Source organism: Pagrus major, chromosome 18, assembly GCF_040436345.1.
Source record: "Pagrus major chromosome 18, Pma_NU_1.0".
In the NCBI taxonomy this organism is placed as follows: domain Eukaryota; kingdom Metazoa; phylum Chordata; class Actinopteri; order Spariformes; family Sparidae; genus Pagrus; species Pagrus major.
Window position 1 is genome coordinate 30,466,989 of NC_133232.1, and position 26,725 is coordinate 30,493,713.

The window sequence follows — 26,725 nt, forward strand, 5'->3', positions numbered from 1 at the left end:
CGATTACTAATAACAAAGGCGTTACGGGCGAGCAGGGGGCATTAAAGGGGGCATTGCACAACGCTATTGAGGGCGAGTAAAACTCTGCCAAACTTTGACCTGGATATCTGTATTTTCTAGTTGCGGGAGCCACAGTAGTTGCGGTGATGTCTCGCTGTTATGTCGGATCGTGTCACATGTATGGACAAGCCAAGTTGTGTGTCGAGATGACACACTTGGGTCCGCTGCTGTCCATGCGTGTCGGCTGTGGATGCAGCAGGCATTGACACAGTAACTATTACACGAAGTGATGCGTTTCAATTTCAACACTTCACATTTAAAACACCAGCTGGACGGCGCATCGGGCCATCCGTTAACCCGGCGAGCGAGACCATCACCCTTCACTGTTCTCCCTGTGATCAGCTGCCATCCTGCCTCCGCTTCTTCTTCTTGTAGAATAATTCATTACTTACACCAAGATGGAAGAATAATGCGCTTGATTTTTTTTTTTTTCTCCTCTTACTCAGCCTTCACCCCCCCACCACCACCACCGCCGCCTTCCCAGCCTCGACGTTCAGTATTGACCAGGTGAACCACGAACTTAGACGGGACATCCTCGTCGCTTTAAAGCATGGCGGCCTAAATAGGGTCGATAATCTCCGATGTGCCTCACAGATAGATGACCATGTATGCCCACTTTGAAGACGACATTCTTCTCTCTCTCCCCCCCCCTCCAACAAAAAAAAAAAAAATCAGGCCTACGAAATAAACAACGTGCCTTCCTTCATCTGTGCTATCGCAGTTGTCACAGTGCATGTGCGGAACCGCTCGTCTCCTGCTCGACAGATCCACGAATGCACGCATAACAAGTTCTCTGTTAACCCCGCGCAGCTTCAGACATCCGATGTGGAGCCCGCGAGCCCAACTCGTCTATAATTGGTGAAGCCGCGAGCAGCCGGTCACTACCGGGATAGCGCTGCGCGGTCGTTGAGGTCTCCGGGTTACCCCCGGCTCAGACACAATGCGATGTGTCAGCTGCCCACTTTGTGATACTCCCGCTTCACGCCGACACGGTTTCTCTCCGGTGTTCCTCTTTTTTTCGACTCATCTGCGTTTTTCGGTTTCCCAATTTCACGTTTGGCCATCTGTCAACGATTTGGCTGCCTGCACACGCAGCCATTACTGAGCGAATGGCGAAGGGCATGTTGGAGGCTCTCACACGGCGATCCGGTCCGCGATACGAGGCGGACAAATAGTTTGAGCCCTCTGTGCCTCCCTCTCCGCTCCTCTCCTCTCCGCTCCGCTCCGCTCTGCTCTCGGCGGACGGGATCGCTCGCCCCGCACCGCCTGGTCAGGGACGGCACGGATCGTGCATGGTAGTAAACAAACTCTTTCGATGTCAGCCAGCCTCGCTGTGCTGTGCTGTGCTGTGCTGTGCGGTGTGAGTGTGTGCACGGTTATTTCCTCACCACCACAAGTGTTGAGAAAAGTAGGAAATTTGTTGGCCTAAAGGAGCGGATACCCTTGTAAACTGCAGGCCTACACTGGTTTTCAGGAATCAGGTAAGACAAGTGGCCTAATTACAGCAGGCAGGGTAACCTGTGCTGCTTAACTCCTGCGCCAAAATGTGATTATGGAACAGGAGAGCTAAATATCTTGTGGGTGTTTATGTTTAGGGGGGAGAATAAGTGCAAACCCCTCCGCTTCAACGGACTGATTTCACAATTCAAACTTCTATCTGTCCGCCTGGGTTTGACTGGAAGTTGCAGATGTGTTGTCATTCAACTCATGATTGCAATTATAAGCTGTTTGTCCTCATATATTCTCGTCAGCTCTCTTGCCTTTGTTTCCCAGCACTTAAATTAAGGAAGGGTGTGCACTTTTTTTTTCAAGGTGAAAGTACAGAAAAGGCTGTAAGTTAGAGTGGATTTTTATTTTATTACAAAATGATGCGATGATGTAAATATGATCTAACCTCCGGAGAGAGGTCACATTAGAGACGTTTCATCTCCACCGTGGCTCGTATTTATGAGACAACCTGTCTTGTCCTCTGCTGTGTGAAGTTAGGATCATCTCAGCCGTACGAGCCTTTATGAGCTGGCACAGCTCGTCTCGTACTCGTGTAAACTCTGCTAGAAAGCCCACTGCTAAAATTAAAAATCGAAGCTTCCCCCAAACTCAGCTCAAGTCTCTGTAGGGAGGCCATGTGTGAGAATCCAGTTAAAACCTGACCTGGTGATAACAGGAAATGTGATTTTGACACACACAGCACTGCAAGATGTGAATGACTGCAGTGTGAGTGGCACTCTTTTGTTCCTATACATAATCAGTGATTATCAGACTTCATGCTGTCAAAACTGCGGCCTGGAAAAAAGCAAGAGAATCATGAAGGGCGGTTTAGTTCGGCCCGCATTACAGACAGTCATGAGGAGTGAGAGGAAGGTGTTCAGCATGAAGCGTGAGTTTCCTTTTAGGTTACTTTGGAGTTATTGTGTGTTTTAGTCTCCGGTGAATGACGCAATAATCATAATATTGGCTCTACAGATTTTTAATATCTTGGGATGCACCGATTATTACCTGCTTTTCAAGGCTGATATCGATAAGATAACCAGTAAATTCACATTTTGTTTTTTAAGAAGTTCCTCACCTGTTATCTACGCACACCTGAGGGCAAGAAAGGCGAAGATGAAGTGAGAAAAGATGGGTGGTGTAATATGTCGTACCTTCCTTGTGTTGCAAGCTGCAGTCTTGTTCTCTGACACTGTTAAAACATGTTTGACTCTCTAGTCTGCTCTGTCGTTGTTGGGGGATCGCAAACCAACTTTAAAGGCGTAAACAGCCACCTAGTGTATCGCATACTCGCCAAACTTCGGACCTCAAAAATAGGGAGGATTTCGAAACCAAAGCGGGGTTCTGGGGGTCTACCCCCCCAAAAAATGTGAGATTCAAGGACGGTGTTTCCTGCATTCTGGTGACATATTAAGGATGAACATAACAAATTATTAAGTAAAATGTAACAGCGTTTTTATGTCAAATGATTTTACTTTAGAACAACGCTGAATAATTTGCCCTCTAGCGCAAACTTCTTTGGCATAACGTAATATTTATCACTTTTAATTAATTCATGGCCCTTAGAGAGTCTTTGCACACCACCTACCTGTGTTTCTCAGCCTCTCGATGGGGATTGAGGTGGTGCGACCCCCCGTGACTGACAGAAAAACCATCGTGGCAGATTTTCCAGCCCCTTTCTTTTAAAACTTTACATAAGAAACCGGAATACTTCTCTCCAGGGCATCTGAAATGTGTTTATATATCCTTTCTCCTCCGTTTCTCTGTGTGTCTATCACTCACTGACTCCACCCTGTACAGTGCCAGAAACCGGTTATGAAAAACGGGGAAAAAGTGTGAAAAATGTTCATAAATCGGGAGAAATATGGGGACAAATGCGAAACTGGGAGAGGGCAAGATGTATATATTGGAAGGCGGATGGATACACAGTATGGTGTAGTGGTGTTTGCCGACACGGTTCAGTTATGTAGTTCTGGGGAAAACATTTTAATTTTAATCTTCATCGACTCAGTTTTTATGCCTAAACAAACTAAATGAACAAACTCTTCGTTTCATCGCTGAATAAACAAACCGAGCTTATAGGACAACACTATTTCAAACTGTTTTACTTTGTTTATATGTGGCGGACCCTGCCACCGTTCTAGCTTCAAACAGTGATCTGGGGACCTTATTTTCCTCTGAGAACAGCTTGTTTATTCAGTTATGGAAAAAAATCAATGAGTTGAGTAAATTAGTTTGTATTATTCCCTCATGAATTTTTGTAACTATTAAAATTCTGGATTTGAATTTCTTCCCCAAAAACTACATAGTGACCCTTTAAAGTTAATGAAAGCAATTTGGCCTCACATTACCATAATCTCACTGTACAACACTGATAAATAGCTCATGAATCTTTATTTATATAGCGCCAATTCACAACAGAAGTCATCTCAAGACACTTTCCAAATCGAGCAGGTCTAGACTGTACTCCTTGATAATATACATTTCCTACTATAGGGCCGATGGTACATATCATGCACCGCTACTAACATCACTTTTTGTTTGCGGAGGACTGTGGAAATGGTTGTGCGGCTCCCATCACATAAGCCAGAAGTGAGATTTAAACCAACAGCCCACTGTCGCCTTGTGAGAACATGTTTTGTGTGTTTTCCAGAGCCTTTTCATAGGCCTGAAGCCAAACCTCTTCAGGTGTTCGTTAGTTAAGGAGGTTAGATTCATGGCAGCAAAACTTGGTAGAAGATGGCTTTTTAAAACCCTCCACAGAGGAGGCTTCAGCGTGCGTCTCCCTCCATCTTCTCCAGGCTGCATCAGCCTGCAGCCTCCAGCACCCCAGCCTCCTGCTGCCTCGTGTTAATTCCCCTGCAACAGACCCAAACCCTCTCTCTCTCTCACTCTTCTCACTGTTTTCTCTTTTTATATTTTGGCAACCCCGTCTCGCAGCCATCACCCACTGGCCTGACTCTGTTAATTGACCTGACTGCCAGGGAAACGCAAACACCCACTGAGTGATACTCACTGGAGGAATAACACAGTTTGTGACTTCGCTGCCCCCCGATAAGGCTCTTCAGTTTAGCGCACCGTTACTCTTTGGTCGCGATGTCTCTCCCTCTCTCTCTCTCTCTCTCTCTCCCCCACCACCACCACCACTACCTCCATTCCCCTTGAGCGGCTGGAGCTCGCGTTGCATGCCGGTACCTGCAGTCCTCACCCCTCCCAGCCTCTCCAGCGTCTAATCCTGGGCGTGGATAGCCGAGCACTACATCTCCCATGCTGTCACCGAGCACCCTTCTGCCCCTCTCTCTCTCTCTCTCCCACCAGACTGGAGACTGGCGATACGAAACGGACTGTCTTGACGACCCTCCCTCCCCCTCCCATCCTCACCCTCCCCTCCTCTTCCTCCTCCTCCTCCTCTCCCTCCCTCCCTCCCTCCCTCCCTCCACCCCCCTCCCGGACTTTTGAGAACCGAAAACCGTCGAGATTAGTGAGCAGCAGCCGCGGACGGCGGAGGCGAAAGGCTGGAGCTGGAGCCGGAGCCGGACACGGCCGTATCCGAGTCGTGCCCGTGCGTCGTTCACATGCCGTCTGGACGAGCTGGTTCGTAACTGTTTGTGCCATTAGACATCTTTTTTATCCGGCCTGCTGATTAGCTGAGGGGGGGGGGGGATTATTGAATATCTCAGAGAGACAGAGAGAGAGGAGAGTCTTTAAAAAAAAAGGAGGAGGGGGTGGTGGAAGGACGGAGAGGAGAGGAGAGGAGAGGCTCGGTGAATGCCTTTCAACAGCGGAGTGGTTCAGTCCGATACGACGGGGGCACTTCACGTTAGGTCGGCCGGGGATAGATAACAAGGAGCCCGCCTCAGCGTGTGAGAGGAGAGGGCTTCGCGGCGGCGGCGGCGGTGCTGCTGGTGGTCAGTGGAGTTAAATACATTGTTCGCCCTCCTTTTTTTAAAAAGCCAGCGGAGGGAGAAGTTGTGTCAGCTGGCTACTTTGTGTGTTATGTTGATTATTTGTTTGGCTGTGAGGACTTTTGTTTGTTCGCCTCTCTCCCTTGTGTTTTCTGTTGACTTACCTTATCAGGCTGAGATGTGACACACTGCCACATTGTGTCGACAGCAGCCACTGTAACATTACCCCCAAACATTTGCCCTTCATCACCCTTTTTTTTTTTAAATACATTTTTCATATTTTAGCCCAGAGAGAGGAAGACGTGGATGGAGAGATCACCCGGAGAGAGGGACCCGGAGCTCTCCAGAGTTTCTCCGTGCTGATATTTAAAGCATGTGCACTTTCACACATGACACTGGGAGTGTGTTGTTGCATGCACCGGACAGTGACACACAAATAATTTGGTTTTCTCAGAGGTTTGACTTTGTTGTGTCTGCGCTGTTGCCCACGGCGTGTGTTGTGTGTGTGTGTAATGTGTGTGTGTGCTATTGGCCTACATCAGAGCGGATGAATTCAAAATGTTGTGTGTCTGTGTGTATGATCGCAGCACAAAGACAAACTAGCTGTGAGCAACTGTTGTACGGTAATGAATGCAGACCCTCCTTGCAGCGAGCCGTATCTGCATCGCAGGATCCCTTTCAGTCCGTGCTCGCAGATTCCTGCACTGATCGGTGTGTCTGTCATTATGTGCATCGTATTCGTTATGTTTCACTGACTCCAGGGTGAAACATTTTTCCATTTCCACCCCAAAAAGCTTTGACAGAGATTTCTCTCTTTTTTTCTTTTTTTTTTTTTTCCTTTTTTATGCCGAGTCCTGTCTCATTTACTTGCAGATGCGCTCGCCTGCGCTCACCTCTACCTGCAAACCACAGGGCTGTTCTGGTGTGTTTGTGTGTGTGTGTGTGTGTGAGAGAGTATTTCAGATGTGTGTTTTCACATGACATCAAGGTAGATTAACTGATAAAGGTGCACTATGTAGTTTTGGGGAAGACATTTTAATCAGAAGAGAAAGATTTTCAATGGCTGATGTTCTTTTTTAAAATACCTAAACAATGTAAATAATCAAAGTCTTTGTGTTCATGAACAAACAAGTGGACCTTAAAGGACAACACAGTTTTTACTTTGTTCATATTTGGCGGACCCCGCCACCTTTCCGGCGTCACACAGTGGTCTGGGGACCTTGTTTTCTTCTGAGAACAGCTTGTTTATTCAGTTGTGGAAAAGTAGATATTTCTGAGTTTATTACCTCAACAATATTGTAAATATTAAAATTCTGCATTTGAATTTCTTCTCCAAAACGACATAGTGCCGCTTTGAGAATAACAGCGTGTGTGCGGTCAGCATTGTGTTGTGATGGAAGTGAAATGTGTTGTGTTTGAGAGAAGCAATAGGTGGAATTTCTCATCTAATCTTAGATAAAGCTGATGAGGACTTACAGGATACGATTTGTTGTTCTGTCCTGTACATGCGACATCTATTGCATGTCTGTCCGTCACGGGAGAGGGAGCCCTCCTCTGTGGCTCTTCCTGAGGTTTCTTCCGTCTTTCTTCCTCTGTAAAAAGGTTTTTTTCTCCCCAATATGGCAAGTTTTTCCTAAGGACAGAGGATGTTGTTCACTGTACAGATTGGAAAGCCTACTGAGGCAACGTGATTGTGATTTGGGCTATATGAATTCAATTTGATTTGACTTAAAGGTCCTATTTGTAAGAAAAGTTGATTTTTGAGTCTCATTCCCAACTCGTCAAATACTGACGCATTGGAATGGCGGCCGGCCCGACCTACAATCCCAATACGTCAGTTGGGAACGAGACTCAAAAATCAACTTTTCTTACAAATAGCACCTTGAAGATCACTCATAAAAGAAAATGCCGTCATCATAACTCAGAATTCAGAGTCTGCAAGAGCAGTGAAGTCTGGACGCTAGGATGCAGTGTTCACGATCCCATATGTCTCTTCTTCCTTTAACAGTCATTATCTACTCACCCTCATGCTGGTAGAAAGAGGTGAAGTTTCATCCTCCACAAAACATTTCTGGGGCTTCACAGCCAAACAGTGTTGCAGCATTGTACTGAACAACTGAAGTAGATAGGGACTTGTTTTAAAACACACAAAAAAAACTGTAACAAAAATCATAAAATGGCTCCACACAGCTTGTCCAGCGTCATCCAAGTCTCTGGAAGCTCTAAGATCAGAAATTGATTTGAAAAGACGTTATTTACACTGTTTTTTAAGCAGAAATCTTCACGTAGCGGCTGAGCTGCAAGCGTCAGGGCACATCCCGTCTGAAGTGGGTAGACGAGCTCGACCACTCGTCGAGGGTGTAAATAATAATGTATCAAACAAAACAACAACAACAACAAAAACATCCAATCTCTATACAGCTCGTTCAGCTTAATTCAAGTCTCCAGAAGCCTTGAGATCCCAAATTGTTTTGGAAAGACTTCTGTTTACACCCTTGATGCTCAGTCAAGCTCATGCACCCACTTCAGACGTGGTGTATGCTGACGCTTTTAGCTTAGCAGCTACAGTCGAGATATCTGCTTGAAAAAGGTTGTAAATAACATCTTTTTAAATCAATTTTGGATCTCAGGGCTTCCAGAGTCTTGGATTACGCCGTACAAGCTGTTTGGAGCCATATTATGTTTTTCTTAGGTTGCTTTTTCTTTACATTATAAATTATATTGCTGTGAAGCTCCAGAAATGTTTCGTGGACTATGAAAACTTCATTTTACTGAGGTGAACTGCTTTATTGTAATCCCAAATAATTAACTGTCCGGCGATAGCAAGTATCAAAACTTTTACTCGCTTCCAGTCATTCAATCCTCACCGGTTCACATGGCTCCAACTGCACATAACACACTGAGGCTGCCGCTCACTAATAAAAGATCATTGAGCAGTCACAGCCGATTGGCTCATGAATGGATTACTGAGCGGGCATACGCAGGCCCAGGGGCCCAAGGGGTCACAGGACATAAGAAAGACTCTCTGTTATGAGCGTTTGTCATTAAAAAGTTGTAGGGCTCAGGGATGTTTAAAAAAAAAAAGAGTTACTCTGATCTTTTAATATTGAGTATCTGCTGATTCTGTTTTTGAAAAAGCACATAAAAGTAAGCACTTTAAATGTGTTTGGCAGCAGTATTGTCCTGAACCAGCATCACTGATGTTTTCTAAATGTTCTCAAAATATCTCGTATTCGCATGCTTTGGTATTTTGTATGATATCTGTGGAGTGTTGGTCTGTTTTGACAGCCTCTCTTCATCTCCAGTGTGAACGAAATGGTTTCAACCAACAACAGGACTTTTAGAGTTAACCTGCAAAATACCGCAGAAAACAAAAGCAAAACAGCTGCGAACAATGTGAGGGGGTGATCTGGTATTTACCTTTCATACGTGTCTCTGCCAGGGGCCCGCTGGCTCATAATCCGTCCATGTTGCAACTGATGCATTAAGTCTCATCTCCTTCACCAAATATCCCGATGTAAGTAAAGATAATTCACTCTCTGGATCAATCGGTACTGACAAACTATTAGTATTCCCTGCGTGCGTGCAAACAAACACCATGTTTTTCCATTTACCACACTTTTGTCTGCTACCTTGAATTGTCTCCCTGCTCTGAGGAAATTGTAACATATCTGGCCTCCAAGCTCGTCTGAAAGAAAGGAAGTCTTTAATTTCCCAATGTTGGTTACTCTGAATCACTTGCTGCTGCACGGAGTGGGTCTTATTGTTTCACGAAGGATTACATTAAAACAGTGAACTGTGGTTTTTTTTTCTGTTTGTTTTGCAGCATATCACTGTATTATAAGGAAAACACTCACCTGACGGACTCAGCTACCCCTGAGGCATGTTGTGTTAAAGAAACACCTATGCAGGTAATTGTTTTTTTTTTCTTTTCTATTACGGTTAGATTACCAGATTACAGCATTTGTTTCCTCTTATCTAATTAACACTGGCTTTATGAACTTCTCTTATTACTCAGGTGGATCCTACACTAATGAATGTAGGGGATGGAGGCACGGTGAGCAGAGAGATCAGTGCTCCAAATAAAGCGTCTGCTAGCATGGTGGGAAATCCCCCCCAGACGCTACCCCCTGAGTTTAGAGGAGATGTTACGCTCAGTCAGCAAAACAAGACCACTCCAACAACAGACTGTAAGACAGCAAAAGCCTGCCTGGACACTAGCAATTACAACCACAGCCCTGAGCTTTCTCCACCTCAACAGCCCAACAATGCACCGATGTCCGGCTCAGCCCTCAGCAGCTCAGAGAAGAGAGCAGACAAAAGGGCAGAGGCCCCTAAACACAAAGCCGATGGTGCTGGGGTCTTCCCCGCTCCTCAGTGGTCAAGTGGCGTAAAAGTCAGTCGTGAGGACTCGCTCAGCCCCTGTCACAGCAATGTGACAACCAGTAAGAAATCACACCCGCAAACGCAGTCTGTGCAAAGTGTTCCACCTGGGTTTCAGTGCTCCACCATGTTTAAACCAGTCCAGCCTGTTGCCTTCCTTCCTTCCACCAATTTTTCCTCCCCACTTTGTAAAATCACTCTTCCACCAGCATTGGGTCAGATTGCAGCGCTGAGAGAAGCCACAGCCAGTCAGTTTCAGAAGGAAATCCAGCCTCAAAGCTCAGGTGTTGGAGGGACACCTCTCATGCGGAGCTATCCCTACTCGTTCTCTGTGGGCCGGACTCCAGCTGCAGAGAAAAAAGCAGGCACATCAAAACTCAAATCTAACCATTCGTCTAATAAAAATGCCAAATCTGTGGGAGAGCATAAATCTTTAGCCTCGGTGGTAGCCTCACCAGCTATTGCCCTACCATTGCAGCACCCATCATTAACTTCTGCAGCACCCACCTGCTACACGCTGTCTCCCACTGCTGCCATTTGCTGTGGCTCAGCGCTGGCCAGCCTCACTTCTCAGAGCAGACTGCTGAACCATGTGGAGAAAGGCAACAGCATAGACAAGACAAACGTGGGCTCTCTTAAAACGACGCCTCCCTTGGCATCAGAGGACCACACAGCTTGCTCAGTTGAACTGAGAGACGTACCTCTTGATTTGTCGGCTAAATCGAAACGTCCAAAATGCTTAAGTGACCCTCCAGTTACAACTATTGAGCCTCATAATAATGAATTGAATCAGAGAGATTTTGTGAACTCAAAGAGGACTCACTCTACATCTTATAGCTCAGCTGTGCAATACCCTATCTTACCCAACACCCACAGAAATGGCTCTCATCAAAAGCAAATAAACAGGCCTCAGAACCACCAGGTCCCAGAGCCCAAACCAAGCTGGGGTAAGGGATCTCCACAAGACCCTATCAAAAACATCCCTGGAACTTATGTTGGTGTTGCTAGCCCCATACTGGCTTCTACTCTACGGGGCAAAGATGGAAAAGGGACTTTTGCAGATGAATTTCAGAGTTTTGCAAAGCAGGAGTTTATATCTATAATCGACCAAGGAGAACATCTGGCCTCAGGAGGAAAGAAGCCATCCTGTCTGATGAAGGGTAACCATCATGCTCACAGCGTCAAGCATGTTAAAAACACCAGCACAGCCATCACTAAGAATTGTCCCTCTAAAGGAGCCCTAACGACTGCCCTGTCGAGCTCTCCCAACGCTCAGATTCATCCGAAATCTGGAACTGGCAAAACAGCAGTGCCATACTCGACCACCGTTGTCAACCCAGCTTGGCAACAGCCGTCTCATCTTCCGCACCAAGCCTCGTCTGTTCAGAGAAAAATCACACAAGGATCTCCAAAGACCAAAGGCACCGCAGTGACAGATGGATCCAAGTTTCAGAGTGCCCATCACAGCCCGTCCAAACCTGAGGATGATAAGTGGGAGAGAATCAAGTCTCCCCTGTCGAACCTTGCGTCCATCGTAAAGCAGCAAGCTCTCGAAACAACAGCACTGACAGACGAGGGTAATGCTCAAGCCTCGCCTGTTGCATCGAGAAAAGTTGATGCTCTGACTGGGAGCCAAGACCCCCAATCTAAGCATACGTCTAACTTTGAATACCCACCGTACTGGTCTGTGGAAAAATGGCCTGGTGTGCCATCTCAAGGGGATTCAACTCAAGCAATGAAGAGACACGAGAAGGCGAACGCCACCGAGCCTTTGGAGAATAAATCGGAGTTAAACACCAGTCAGGGAGAAGAGGTGGGACTACAAGCGAAGCAGGGCTCCTCAAAGCCTGCTGGCCAGTCAAATCTCTTCGTTAGCAATGCATCAACAAACGGGAACAGGATGGAGAGCAAACTAGCCCAGGTGTTAGAGGGGGAGATATCAAAGAAAGAAAGTGGGGCATCAGACAGTCCTCCCAGTGACAAATTGGAGGGCATGGTTGCGTCTATTCTTACAGGCCAGTGTGCAGGAGGAGGCGACAAGTTCGAAAAGAGAACAAACGGAACCAAAGAGGAGTCGCCGACCAAAGCGAAAGCTGCTGCCATCAAAAAAGAAAAGAAAACCAGCCCCAAGAAGCCTGCGAAGGAGAAGTCGCCAACGGGTCCGTCGAAGAAGGCTGCAGGAAAGAAGAAGAAAGACACAGAAAAAAAGACTCCAACCAAAGTGTCTTGTCAGAATAAGGTAAATTATGTGTGTGAATGGTTATGTCCTTTTTAAAGTCTAAAATATCTTTGTTCATTCCTTATCTCCATTTGGTTGAACTTTATGGAAATGTTTAATGTAGAAATCACATTTTTTTTTTACAACTGAATCGGCCAAATTGAGCTCCCTTTAATAATATGAATCTATGACTGGTGATTTAACTTCCAAGGGCTTATTGTGAGTCTGCTACATGCTCTCCATCAGTATGAAAGCTTTGTGATCAATAGCATCCAATACAGCGTGCTCCCTCTGTCCCCTGTGTATTTCAGCAGAAGAGACAATGTGCACCTGTGCCGGAGCCGGAGCCGAGCCTAAAACTTCCTCCACAAACTAAAGAGACGACTCCAAGGGACAAGATCAGTCCCAGCAAGGTTGATCAACCAACCCGCAACAAACCAGGTACGTCTTTGTTTCTTATAAGCCTGTGTCATTTACTGGCCCTGTAAAGTTCTCACAGTGTGGGCCTTTGTCTGATATCTATCTCACATTTAATGATGCTTTAGTTGTGTCAGACCTGTAGCCTTTTATCGAGCTTACAGTTTGGTTACTCTGGCATCTCATAGCTTTAGCTTTGGAGATAAATAGCCTGCAGTCAGCCTCGGGTAGTTTGTGTGTTAAGCAGGCAGAAAATGTCACATGTATTGTCTGAATGGCAATTTTGGATGTCTCAGTCATTTCTATGCATAGATGCTGGTGTGAGTATAACAATCAACTGTGATTTAATCAGTTACAGATAGTGGCAGCGGTCCTCGGCGTGAAGAGACTCCGGTGTCTCCTGATAGCGCTGCTGTTCCCAATAAGGAGACCGAAGCTACAGAGAGCTCCTTCCCAAGACTGAGGAGAGGACGACGACGAGCTGATGAGGCTCGACTCGACCTATGGGGCTTTGCAACCCCTTCCCCTCCACCCCCACCGATGCCTCCTCCCCCAGCAGCTTCTCTGCCCACCTCTCCGACTCCCAACCAACCCACCCGCCGTCCGAGAGGAAGGCCCCGCTCAAACCCCCTGCCAGAGCGAGGGTTTCAGGGCAAGGGCAAGGCAGCCAGCGCCGATGGTGAATCGCCCGCCAATAAGAAACGCCGGCGATGTCGTAGCAAAAAGTATCAGACTGGGGAGTACATCACTGAGAAAGACAAGCTGGAAGATGGAGAGCGCCTCGAAGAATCTGACTCCCTGAGACAAGACGGTGGAATCCCAGCAGGTACGCTGTTTCCCTCCAGAGATCAGTCAAGTTTTCAATTAACTGTTTCCAGCTCAAGTTTTAATCAAAAGTGCAGCTGATAAATCATTTTACAAAGTTATAGTATGAAATCTTAAAATGTGACTGTTGCAGCTGCTTCAAAACAATATGTATATTAGAATTTTAGTCATATATACTCGTATGCAACCAGAAAGAGACAGTTCGGTGCTTCGTCAACCAAAAAACACACTGAGGCACAGTTGAACAAACATCACAATAAACAACTTCTCAGATTTAAAGCCATCATTTGTACAAACATAGACCCTAAAAGCATAATCGAATCAAGTCTTTCAGATTAACCATATTACGAGGTTTCATCAGGTTAAACTCATTCCTCCTCTTTGTCATCTGATAGATCCATACATTTCACAAAAATAGTAAATGGTCCCAGACCTTCTCGAATATATCTTGTTTCCCTTTTCATATATATGTAACTAATTTTAAAGGAAAAGTTGGAAGCATTTGCAGAATCCAATATGTAACACCTGGTCTGGAAGGTTAAATTGCAGTCGATCTTTTGGCATGCAGGAGACCATATCTGTCATCATTCATAACTGCTTATTACTATTCTTCTACAATCCACGGCTGAAATGAAACGCTTGTCGAATAGCTGTTTGATAGAAAATTTTGTCAAGGGCTGCAACGATTAATTAATCAATCATTTAAACGACAGCAAATTACTCTGCAAGTATTTTCCTAATTGATAATCGTTGAGTAGTTTGCCAAACGTTACATTTCAGCTTCTCCAATATGAGGCGCTACTTTTCTCTATTTGATATTGTTATAAACTGAATATCTTTGGAAATAAGAGTCCTTTCATACCTAACCTCTTTGGTTCAGTTTAAACAAGTAAATTATACATACATTTACATGTATGTAGATACTCTATACCATGGGTCCACCAATTATCAGCCTGGGTGATTATTGGATCCGATATTCAACATTTTTCTCATTGTCAGAATGAGTGGGATTTTTTGTTTGTTTAATCTGATAAAACAATTCATTTAAAATTACGTATTCGTACTTTGGCTCTGCTGCAGCATGTAATCTGCAAAGTAACTAGTACTTTAAGTTATCAATAACTGTAGTGGAGTACAATTTTTGCCTTCACAATGTTGTGGAGTGGAAGTATAAAGAATAAAGTACAAGTAATTCAAAATTGTTCTTAAGTATAGTCAAGAGAAATTGAACTTTGTTACATTCCATCAGTGAAATGGACCCTGGTTAGTGCAGTTCGTTTGGGCTGGCGTGAAAGCTGTCAGTCAAACCCCAAACAACCGGGCAGAGACTGATGACAGGGTGTTCTCGGTCCTCTTACAAGCGGACTGTCGTGGTTCGTTTGTGGTGTGAAAGTAAGCGGACAAACCACAAGATTTTTCACAATAGATATGTGATTGTAGCGTTATTTCAAAGGCTTACTTACTAAATCCATCAGCTGATCATTAAATCTGTTCAAGAAACAATCAATAGATTTGTATAAGTGATAAAAATCCTTTTGCAACCATGGCAACACTTTGTACCTCCTGCCGATTATTGGGTCAAAAGCTGTTAAAACTGCTGTGCTGTATCCTAGACTACTCCGTGCAGTCCATTAAAAAGTGTGTGACAGCGATCCCACAATAATAAGCCCTGAATCACTACTGTGCTAGAGGCCTCCTGTTTGTCCTGTCTCTACATGTTAGTCATTATTCATAACATGAGGTCGATAATACTAATAAAGCTTATGATCAGTTATTTCTTCATGAGCTCTTTCTGACACTTGCAGTAAGAACGCGGATATACACATCAGAAGCATAAAACCTAATGATGTAGGATGACAGTCGCCAAAACTGTCCAATCAAAAAGTCACCTGTCACCAAAAGTCAGCAAAACTAGTGCCCGACCGATATATTGGTTGGCCGATATTGGCCTATCACAGATATATCGGTGTTGGCTTATACTTTGTCCGATATGGAAACTTTCTTTTAAGAAATTACAATGCAGGAAAAGATGCTTAGGACGATTAGTAATTCTTATATTCCCAATGAAGCCTACATTTCAGTGCACTAGCATCATTTTAGACAGTAAAATATCCTCTGTTACGAATCTTTGTGTTTGAGGTATCATTGCCAAATACCTGCGTATATCGGCCGATCTATCGGTATGTGGGTATCTGTGAACAGGAACCAGACCAAAACTAAAATGCCCGCTGTAATTTCTTTTTGTTCCCTTCTTCCTGAAAAGATATCAAGTGGGGGCCTTTTGCAAACGGTGATGGACATTTAAAACTAATTTCCTGACATTTTATAGTCCAAACCATTAATCATTGAATTGTGAAAATACTTGACAGATGAAATGATAATGAAAAGGATTGTATTGTTAGTCTTTTCTAATTAAATAATTGTTTTAGTCCTTGAACAAAACCAAACAATAGTTGGTAACGGCGTCACAAATGCGCCTGAATTATTCAGTTTTAATTCCATTATACATTAATCCTTTTATGGCTGCTAACCAGACAAAGTGACAAAACATTTGGCTATGCCGGCTGTGATTGTCAGTATTTTCTGACATTTCGTTGACTAAAAACACTAAAATCTGATGAATGAACCTGTATTGACTGTAGTAACTAGGCTTTTAAGAATGGTTGAACATGATAAAACACATGTACAAACATTTCATTTTAATTTATTTTGTTTTTACCCAACATATTTTACCTAAATATAATGTTTTTTAGCTTTAGTGTCTGCGAGGCCTGAGTGTGTTCATACAATTATGTTTAGGAGGATAAATGAGTCAGAATTGACCATAGCGAAGCTTAGCTGGGGGCCTCTGTAGTTAGAATATATTTAATAGACATGGGCAAGTACATTTATGAGGATGTTCATCTTCATAAAAGGTACATTCTGAAAGCATTGATAGAATATTAAGAGACAGATTTTAAATTATTCAACAACTACAGTATATACGGTATATGATGAGTGACAAATACAAACTATTGAGATAAATTCAACATCTGACTTTTCCTTATTTTCCTGAGGTGCCAGCTGGTACGGTGCTAATGTGGATAAGACGTATCACAAGATTTATACTGTATGTGGAGAATTTACAGAAACCCCTGAGTACATGGTTGCAAAGAGCAGAGCAGAGTGCCTCAGACAGCAGTTACCCTGTTCCAGCAGATAAGATGGCTAAGCCAAGGGCCATTGGTTCAGGAAGTACCATGCTGTCTGATGTCGGCACAATACGCCATCTATAATGTTCCGTGCTCTATGATGCCTATAGTGGCCTCAGTACATCATAGATAAAATGGGAGATGTTGAAATATTAGTATTGTTTGTGGTTTTCCTTCACAGCATCACTTACAACCCATTTTGTCATTACAGATCCACAGGCGGATCAGTGTCCGAGTCCCACTGCCTCCAGTCCTGAGCCGCCTCCTCGGAGGTCCTCGTTCACTCGCTCGGGGTCGGTCCGCTACCAGGAGAGCGAGGAGGTCTCACCAGAGTGCAACGACAAGCCGTCAGGGAAGAGGAAGTTCAAAAGCAAACACTTAAGTGACAACGACGATCAGAAGGTAAGTCACCTGCTGATGCTGCTTGTAGAGTTACAGTACATTTCAAACCACATCCAGTCGATGAGGCACAATGCACCATGAATATATTAGCTTGCAGTGCCCCCCTGTGGCTAGATAAATGCCTTGTTTGTCACCTTTATGACGGCAGCTGGTGTTATACTGCACAGGTCCTTGATCACTGGAACCTATTCCTTTAACTTGGCAGTGCATTACAAGAGATTCAATTTCACACAGCGCTCTAATCAATAAAACTGTATTTTAGATTAAGACCAAACGCAGCAGCCTGGGCAAGCGTGGTGCCTCAGTTGCTCTGGATGATGACGGTGCTGATGCAAAAAGAACAGCTAGCCCTCCACCGACTCCAAAAAGTTTGCCATCATCACCATCCAATAAGAAAGGCTCATCTGGAAGAGGCAGCGGGTCAGAGTCTCCATCCAAAAGGCCCGTTCCTCCAGAGGTCCGGCGGCTGATTGTTAATAAGAATGCCGGGGAGACGTTGCTGCAGCGTGCCGCACGTTTGGGCTATCAGGTAAAAATCCACCTGTTTACACGTGTCTTTCTGGTAACACGAGTTAAGTCCTGTAAACCTCTGAACCGAGTCGTCTGTCTCTGCAGGATGTAGTGCAGTACTGTCTCGAGAAGGACATCAGGGAGGTCAATCGGCGGGATAATGCCGGTTACACTGCTCTCCATGAGGCGTCCTCTCGAGGCTGGACTCAGATTGTCCAGATGCTGCTGAAACACGGGGCCGATGTCAACTGTAGCGCCCAGGATGGGACACGGTGAGACTTCAGGATGCATGATTTAGTTGACTTTATAAGATTTTAATTATTTTTCTTCAAAGTACCATCATGGGTGTAACATATTTGAAGTGTGACATATTCGAAGGTTATTTCTTGACTTTTCCAACAGGCATGTGTAACAGAATAATCTCATTCTCCGCTAACTGGCATCTGCCTTCCATCAAATCTGGTATATATTGAACCAGTCACAACCATTTATTTAATATGGGGCGTGTTTGATAGGATGACTGAGGGGTGTAGCAGTCCAGATTCGAAAAGTCAAGTGTGCGGCGCCTCATGCACAGAGACTGTGTCCTCGCCGCATCCGACCTGTGGCCCTTTGCTGCATGTCATTCCCTCTCCCTCTCGGCCAAAAAATAATGATTGAAAGTCAAATGTCACGCGATTTGCTTCTCTGAGGGCTGTCTGTCTATTCACCCCTTGATTTATTCAATAGCGTCCAGTCTGCAGGTTCATCCAGTCTCACAAAACTCAGATCGAGCTGTCAAGCTAGGCAGTGCTGATCAAATATGAATCAAGATTTTGTTACTGCGTAGACTGTTTCTCACCTTAAATGTCTCAGAAACACATTTTAGTGTACCGTTCAGCTGTAATACAAGATCACCCGTGACCAGGCCGCCTTTTTTTCCTGCTGGGTTCTTGAATTTCAGTTTGGTCCTTGGAAATCAAAAATAAATTGAGAGGGACCAGACTAATACGCATTTATGAGCTGGTCTTCAGAAGCCAGGCTACAAATATGATAATCAAAAATCCAAATAGCCTGATGATCGTTTTGTTGTTTATTATTTATTAATGATTTACTCCCCTAAAAGTAGACACCTTCAGCAGGTGTTGTGAGATATCTTGGTGAGATGTGTTCTTCTTACAGTGATACTGAGCCAGCTTCTTCTCGTCGAACATTTACATAAATTGTAATAAATCAGAGGAAAGTATTTGAAAGTTGCAACATGTTTGCAAACAGATTCAGATATGATCTGAAGTTGTACCATCCCTGAAAGACATTTGTGTTTTATTCATTCTTTCTTCAGGCCCCTTCATGATGCAGTAGCGAGTGATAACCTTCCAATCGTCTGGTTGCTCCTGAACCACGGTGCAGACCCGACCCTGGCCACCTACTCTGGACACACACCGGTTAAACTGGCTCACAGCCCGAGCATGAAGACCTTCCTCACAGGTGAGGTCATCCTTTATATCAGCCTCCTCTTCCACCAGTAGACCTCGTTTCAGATTAACAGAAGCATTTCCAGAGTGTTGAAGTGATGTTTTACGCCAGGCTAAATTCACTTCTCATACCATCAACAAACACCTCAGACACAATAAACAACACAGCACAGAGGATCTAATTAAGCTAATTGAAACGAGACAAGAAAATAAATAATACAACTTCTATTTTCGAACTTTACCGCCGCTCAAGCGATTTGTCAACACATTAATACACTGTGTGTCCACTTTCGCTACTTTACATTTGGCACAGTGAGCAATTAGCAACACAGGTGGCATGAAGCATATATAGGAAATAAACAAACAAATAGCAAAATCTTTCATCCACATTAACTGGTTGAGCCACTTGCTTTCAGACGTGTGACTCAGATTGGTTTACTGTCTTAAGTCTTAGCGCCATCTAAAATTGAAAATGTTGTCCGAGAGGTTTAGCTTTCGACTTGACTTATGTTTCGACACAGTTGGGACCCTTCAAGTCGTTTTCTGTACGATAAGAGCAGCACAGTGACACATAATTAACTACAATATTACAGGGTTGACAGAGCATCTATCATAAGTTGTAAATAATATATACTCTTAGAAATCACAAGAAAACTCCAAGGCACTCTTTATTGTCACAGCATATCAAACTCGTATGCATTTTAGGCTTGATGCCGAAATGCACCAGTTCGCATGTTTTTTAGGTCTTACATGACCGTGCCACAACAATAAAGGCATTTTAATTGTTTAAAGAGAGTGCCTTGGAGTTTTTCCTGTGATTTGTAAGTCTACATGTATCCCACTCCAAAGAGCACCTCCAACAAACTGTTTGAGTCAAGGAAGCACTCCTACCCCTACATGTTTAGTAGCTAGACTCTTGTTGGGAAGCTCTTATTGTACTTACAGTATTGCAACGATTTGTCGTCAACTCGTGTAACGTTAACGTTATCTTCACTTCACCTGTTTTTACTCTGCTCTGAAAGGAGAGGAGAGAAACTGGCGAACGTAAATGACAGCAAAATGCAGGAAAAGATCGCACTGAGCTGAAATGAAATGTGCACATAAACTAGGTAACTAACATTTATCAAATATTTTGCTTTTTCAAACAGTGTAACGGGGTCTTTTTGGAGGGTGTGGGGTGCTGCCCCAAGGCAATGGTAGTGGAGACAATGAACAAGACTTGAATACTGTCAGGAGATCACTGTGGTGCAAAAACAGCTCATGGCTGTTGAAATAAAGCTTTCATTGAGTTAAAAACAAGCGTTTTGTGTTGCAAAAGCTTCTCATGATTTCTCAGTTATTGATCATTAAGAAGTCCTACGATTGATGGTGTCGCTTACTGAGAAACTACATTCATGACTCTCTCTTGCGTGTCATCGGCTGTGTTCAGACAGCAGGCAACTCTGATTTGTTTCTCAAATCGGATCTGAAAGACGGAGTGTCGACACTACTTATCTGAAAAGATCACTTTCAAATATATAATATGGACACTGCGTCGTTCGTATCTGATTATTGTGCCCAGACGTCACCAACCTCTCTGCATAGGTAGCTATGGTAAAGATGGTGGCGTCAGGAACTCAATATGCTTGAGAAATAGAGATCCATCATCTCGCCCTCCAAACTTCCACGCCGTCAAGTAGCAGAGCAGACAATTTATTTCAGCGTGACTATCCATGGACTGATGTTCTCTGCGTTGTTCTGCTCTTAGTTGCGCTGACAATTGTCGTTGTGCGTCCGCTGTGAGTGACACAAAAGGCGCTTTGAAATCCGATATGAGCATTCAGAGCGCCGGGACTGAGATGCATTTTTAGAAATCTGATTTGATCGCATTTCAAATTAACTCCAAATGTGGTTTGGATCAGATTTTGCTGGATACAATCTGGATATGCCAAACAAACAGATTTGGGTTTGCTGTCTAATCATAGCCACAGTGGACCAGAGGGAAATCCTCCAGCCAGCCTTTGTACAGGCAACGTGTGTTTTTAGCTCTGTAGTTTATTTTCATGTCACTGACGATGGAGTTCACCAGTTTTAAGGATCCTTCTCCAAACCTCGGCCAGTTTGTGGAGAGTGAGGAAACATCCGCCAGCTGCTAACACGACGCTGCTACTGGTGTTTCTTTCACTGTTAACTCGGCTGCTCTATCAGTATTTACTGGAGCGTATTTGTCTCACATGTTGCATCTCAGGTAAATACAGAGATGAGGGCTCAGTAGCTAATACAGTCACACACACACACACAGCCTCGATGCCCAGTTCTCTTTTTTGCATTGGCAGCCACAGACAGCTGAAAAACAGATTGTTTGACAAAGACAAACTGCTGCTTCAGTTAATTTTCTGATTCTGAGGGCTGATTTTTTTTGTCGTCTGTCATTTTGATCAGATAACTGCAAGAGCCATCGTACGTTTTGTTTCATCCTAAAAGGGGAAAATCGTAGATGTGAAGTCCTGTCTTAACACAGTCATGACATGCAAACTACATCAAAATTAACACAAGACACTTTTTTTTTTCCACAGAGTATTTCGTAGACCTGGAAGGACGGAAGGAACAGGATCCTAGTTTACACTGGGATTTCTACAGCAGCTCCCTGTTTGGTAAGAATCTGTCTGCCTATCGGTCTGTCCATTAATCATCGAATCTTTTATGCCGGTTTGTAAACATTGTGGTGGTGGAAATGTGCCTGAAAGCTCGTTCCTCCTCCGGCTGTGAGGAAGACGAGTCGAGGCTTGTTGGAGCAGTGACCAGGTTGCCGCAGGGAAATTATTCTAGTTTTTGTAGGCTGGGTTCAGGCTCGGCCGTCGAGACGTGGAGGGATGTTCGCCTCGTGTACCAGCGTCAGTGTTGTGTTGTAAACAGCCACAGGGAGCCAGTTACCCAGTGGAGGGAGAACAGGATTAGAGTTGCATGGAAGAGCTAAAGAGAAAGTGGACTGCTGCTTTGTGGAGACAAAAAAAATGACTCCAGAAACACAGAGAACTAATATCTGTATTATTCTGTGACATTTTTTGTTTTTATTATAGATAGATAGGTAGATAAAGATACACCTGAATAATTAAACAAATCAAAATGTTATGCTTCAGTAATTAAGAGGGAACAGGTATATACTTTCATACTAATTAAAGTATTAATTAAAGTAATAAATACTTTAATTTATTACTAAATTAACGAGCCTGATTTGTTTTGTTTGACTTTGTTTTGTCTGTTAATGTTGCAGATATTTCTGTAAAATATGTATGATTTAGTGGTTATTTAATCTCTTTACTTTGTTTTTTGTGGTGAGTGACTAAAGATTTCGAGGATAATTTATCTCTCTTACTGACACAAACATAAAGAAGAAGTATCTGTTTCGTTATGTGAAAGTTTTCATATTAGTCGAAGCATTGAATTACACTCCATGCCATCCACCGGTAATTAATCCTTCAGAGTATGTGGCCATGTGTCTCTGTGTAGGCTGTAATTAACGTCAAGCTGTGACTGACATCATAAAGTTTGTGTTCCTTTATCTGATCACAGCGTCACTAGCAGTCAGTCACACTACGGCTGGTGTGAATAAACCGTCCACAAGAGGGCGTCCAAGCCCCGTCTATCAGAGCAGCTCCGTCTGTCCGCTGGTCGTCTCCTCACCTCAGTGAACTTCTCTCCACAGAGACCGACCAGGAGCCGTGCTGGGACTTCTTGCTGTCTGAGGAGAATCAGGAGCTGGAGGAGAACACAGCGGGGAAGACGGAGCCGGAGTCGGACAAAGACTGCCTTCTGTTTGAGTTCTCCTCCGAGCCTCTCTTACCCTGCTATCACGTTCAGGTGTCGTTAACCCAGGGGTGAGTTCACAATGATCAATATTGTTGGAGAGCATCATTAGAAAGTGGCGGATTTCTCTGACAAGGCTGCACCGTCCTCTTATTTGGTATAAACAATGTGTGGACGTTCTGAATCATGATTTTGATTTTTAGAGAATACGTCAACCTGGTGACGAACTGTGAGTGAATCACAGCTTGTGTTGTCTCAGGATGCAGTTTTTATTTTGCTTTCAGTATTTATGGAAATTGAGTCAAATAAGTGATGATGATAGATGTGGATATTATAGATAGACGCTCATATTAAAATAGAAACAGACCTTCCACTGTTTTAGTGATTATGTTGGTAGGCATTTACATTGGAGACAGAGGTAGATAAATAGTGGCAATAGTCTGCAAAGAAGTTTGTTTGGTTTGACCTGTTTTGATTTTAATATTGTGTGAAAGCTCCAATCATTCTGGTGTGTTGCTGCCTGTAACTTCAAACACGCACCTGGTGTGACCCAGATTTAAAGGGGTACTCCACTGACTCAGTGTGGTGCTTTTGTAAAGTTGGACTTTTGAGTTCAAGGCGGAGATATCACGATGATGATCAAGCTCAAAAAATGCTGGATTCTACGATTCCCCATAATGGTTTTGTCCGAGTCCACCTGGACCATCCACATCTTTCAAAGTCCAAAGTTTGTTACATGTTTTAATTCTCCACCTGATTCGTGAAAACGTGTATCATTTGTTATTTTAGATTGTGTGTGGTAAACTTGTGTTTTTCCAAAGCCTGTTTGCTTCTTCTCTTTGTCTATATTTACTTATTGTGTGTCTCAGAGTTTCACTTCGCGACATTAAAGCTCATGGCTGTCGTGTTGGAGGAAGGAGAGTTTCTTTTGAAATGTTCAACCACAAAAATTAAAAATGAACTGACTACGTGCTCAGATTAGCAGTCTGAAGGAAGTTTCAAGTCTCTGCTAGTTGCCTTTTATGATAATATCATAAAAATCAATCTAAAAACTTGTTCAACAGTTTTTTTTAAGGTCTTAATGGGTTATAAATTGTGAAAATCTGTGATGGCTGCTTTGTGTCAGTCTTTAGACCGGTTCCCTACAACCTCACCTTACACAAATCACCTGGGAGAATGAAGATTGACTGGTGAGCCAGTCAGGTCGGCACCGATCCCATCTGCTCTCATGTCTCCATTATGGACTAAATGAACGAATAGTCTCGTGTTTTTTCCTGTGTTGTTGCTGTAGTTGTGAGGAAAACAGGAAATGACCTGGTTGTCTTTGCAGCGGTGGCACCAACAGTGATAACACTTGGAAACACTAGGGCCAAAATCACAAATAACAATGCCTCAGCGGGCTTTACACTCCGTACTGTGCAGTGCCCTCTGTCCTGTGACCCTCCATTTGAGAAAGAAAACCTCAGGAAGAGCCTCCGAAGAGGGATTTCTAACCTCAGATAATATCACATATTCCTAATCTGCTGTGTATGAGATGGAGGATTTGCGTCTTCAGTGAGTAATGTCTCTTATCCATTACTCTGACTTATGACTAACATCAGACATCTTCCTCTCTTGCAGCTTCTGCAACTGGTTCCTCCTGACAGACGTCCTGAAGCGTCTCAAGATGTCGGCGCGGATCTTCCGGGCTCGTTACCCGCACCTGGAGGTGGTGAGCTTGTCGCCAGCTGAGCTCTGGAAGCAGGTGTCGGTGAGCCAGGTGAGCTCCGCTTTGGTGTCAACATACAGAGGCAAAAACAAGGAGGAGGAAAACAAGGAGGAGGAGGAGGAGGGACTTGTGGATCTGGTGCGATGTGTACCAGAGCTCCAGAGACTACTGGGCTCCTCCATTCACATCCTACAAGAGGACGAGGAGGAGGAAGAGGAGGAGGGGGAGACGCTGAGGAACACAGGGAAGCCTCGCAGCCGATAGCCTCCCTTTTCACGGCACTCCTTTACCCAGCTCAAAGGAAAACCTCTCCGTCCATTGTAACGAGGGTCGTGAGCGACAGTAAAGACTTGACACTCCACCTATAACCTTTGACCTCAGACAGAAGGTGATTAAGTGATCACAAGGACCTGCACACGGGAGCGGTCGGCGCTGGAAAGCAGCTTTCAGGTTCCTATCTATAGGTATATTTGAATAAATGAGAACTATTGAACAAACCTTTTTTTATTGATTCTGTATGTACATGGTAGTGTATATGTATATCTTGCCATCAGGGTTAACACATTTGATTCTATAAATGTATTCTTGTGGCAAAGGATGGATTACGTTAGGACTTTTTTGTTTGTTCCTGAGGGAAATTTTTCGGCGGGAGATAATCCAAGGCTTTTATCTTGGTGAACTCTAGCGTACAGCTAAGACGCTTAAGTCAGGGAGGCCACTGGCCCAGATGGTTTCTGTCACAACCTGGGAGACCTGGAGACCTGCAGAGGAGAGACCGCGGCACATATTATTCAAACATAATCACCCGCTCACATCAGAGCTTCATTCCATTTCCACTTCCTCTAGAGATCACCACCAGACGGACCTAATAGATGTTTATTTCTCCTCCACAGTTCACAGTATGAAATAATTTCGTTCTGGACCCTCGAGATTGAGAGTTTGTTTACAGAGCTGGACAGATAATAGTGTCTCCACTCCTCCTGAACTGATACAGAATCCTGTGGATCTCGCTCAGAGGAAAACTCGTTCCATCTCTGGAGTCCAGAGGCCGCTCCTGAGACGCCCTCCTACTGCAGCCACGACTGTCCCCCACCCCGACGTCCCGATATGGTGTTTCCAGACCCCAGAGTGCTTTGTGTTGCAGTGTTTTATTTACACTGTTTGTTGTGCTTAATTTAATAGTCATTAATATATTTGACCTCTTGTGTATCTGACAAGCCTATCTATGAAAAAAAAAAATGCTTTGTATGGTTGGTGCTTCATTTTGAAATGTACTTATTAGGATCCCTTTATTCTGAGATTTTCCTCCCTCGTTCAACAACAGTATTTCAACAAAGCTAAAGTACAGTTTTATTGTACTGGTGCTAAGACAGATTTTTGTGTTGACAATCAATTTTGGTTTGAAGTCACAAACTAATAAAAGATATTTAAGATGAAGAGACTTAAGGTGTAAAGAAAAGTATAGTTTAGTTAACGGAAAGCGGGATACAGCAAGACTGAAAGACTGAGCAGCGTGTGAAGAGCCTTTTATTTGATTCTTTTATAAGAAATCAACAAGAATAAAGCATGATTGTGAATCATAGTTTATCTCTTTGTTTTGTCAATTGGATTATCATGAAAGAATTGATTATTATATTGAATTGGATGTTCAGGGCAGAATCCTCCCTGAGGTGTCTCAAATTATCTCGTTCGACTCCGACAGTTTTTTAAATCAAAGATAATTTCGCCCCGCAGAGAACTTCTGCTTTAATCTGTGCTCTACCTGATTCACCACTACGATGAATAAATACAGTAATTGGATGTCTGCCTAGAGTATTGATCCAGTGTACATGCTACACGATCACAATGACACAGGTTCGACTCCTGGAGGGTCACCCGTCTGTCTCCGCTGTCAGGATGTTGAATAAAGGTGAAAATGTCAGCAGTTAACATTTCTGTTAACATTTTTTTTACATGTTTATTACCTGACTCATATCAGGAGGTGGAGGGGATGGTTGTGGAGTGACCACAGGCTCAGACTGAGTTTCGATATTTGAATATTGGATATTTTAAAGGAGGCCTCGGTACAATTTCCAGCCGTGACTGTCAACAAAAACGGTAGTAAAAAGGAAGTAGGGACGTTCCTCACCGTATATGTGGCAACCAAACGGGTATCTTAGGCCAAAACATGGGCTGTGCTCCAAATCACACACTTGTTCTTTTCATTTATAGTACGTACTGCAGCTGACCTTACAAAGTACATACTGTCGCCTGCAGTATGCGTACACTTGAGACACACTACTTCGTAATGACAGTGCGCCTTGAGCCTCTTGCTCCTTTATTTGCGCAGCCTTAGCACGAAATTTTGGAGCACAAAAAACGTACAACTACTTAAATGT

The 26,725-nt window shown here is 43.9% G+C and overlaps 1 protein-coding gene across 5 annotated transcripts; it reads left to right on the forward strand.

Moving 5' to 3' along the window:
- The first annotated feature begins 983 nt into the window (after positions 1–983).
- On the forward strand, positions 984–26,147 carry bcorl1 (BCL6 corepressor-like 1). 5 transcript variants are annotated; one of them, XM_073486882.1, is made up of 12 exons: positions 984–1,541; positions 9,280–9,364; positions 9,472–12,075; positions 12,366–12,495; positions 12,824–13,297; positions 16,699–16,889; positions 17,152–17,418; positions 17,505–17,671; positions 18,721–18,866; positions 21,409–21,486; positions 22,539–22,710; positions 24,260–26,147. In XM_073486882.1, the coding sequence occupies exons 2-12, from the start codon at positions 9,359–9,361 to the stop codon at positions 24,609–24,611; spliced, it is 4,587 nt and encodes a 1,528-aa protein (XP_073342983.1). In that variant the 5' UTR covers positions 984–1,541; positions 9,280–9,358; the 3' UTR covers positions 24,612–26,147. The 5 variants fall into 5 exon arrangements, with proteins under 5 accessions (XP_073342983.1, XP_073342981.1, XP_073342982.1 ...); XM_073486880.1 differs by lacking the exon at positions 984–1,541 and adding an exon at positions 5,022–5,142; XM_073486881.1 differs by lacking the exon at positions 984–1,541 and adding an exon at positions 5,043–5,142 and having other exon boundaries at positions 8,896–9,364.
- Positions 26,148–26,725: the final 578 nt, after the last annotated feature.

Excerpts from the sequence above, each read along its gene's own strand:
- bcorl1 (XM_073486882.1), top strand. Across the intron at positions 12,076-12,365 it reads AAGTGTCTTGTCAGAATAAG|CAGAAGAGACAATGTGCACC; the intron begins GTAAATTATGTG and ends TGTGTATTTCAG. Across the intron at positions 18,867-21,408 it reads CATGAAGACCTTCCTCACAG|AGTATTTCGTAGACCTGGAA; the intron begins GTGAGGTCATCC and ends TTTTTTCCACAG.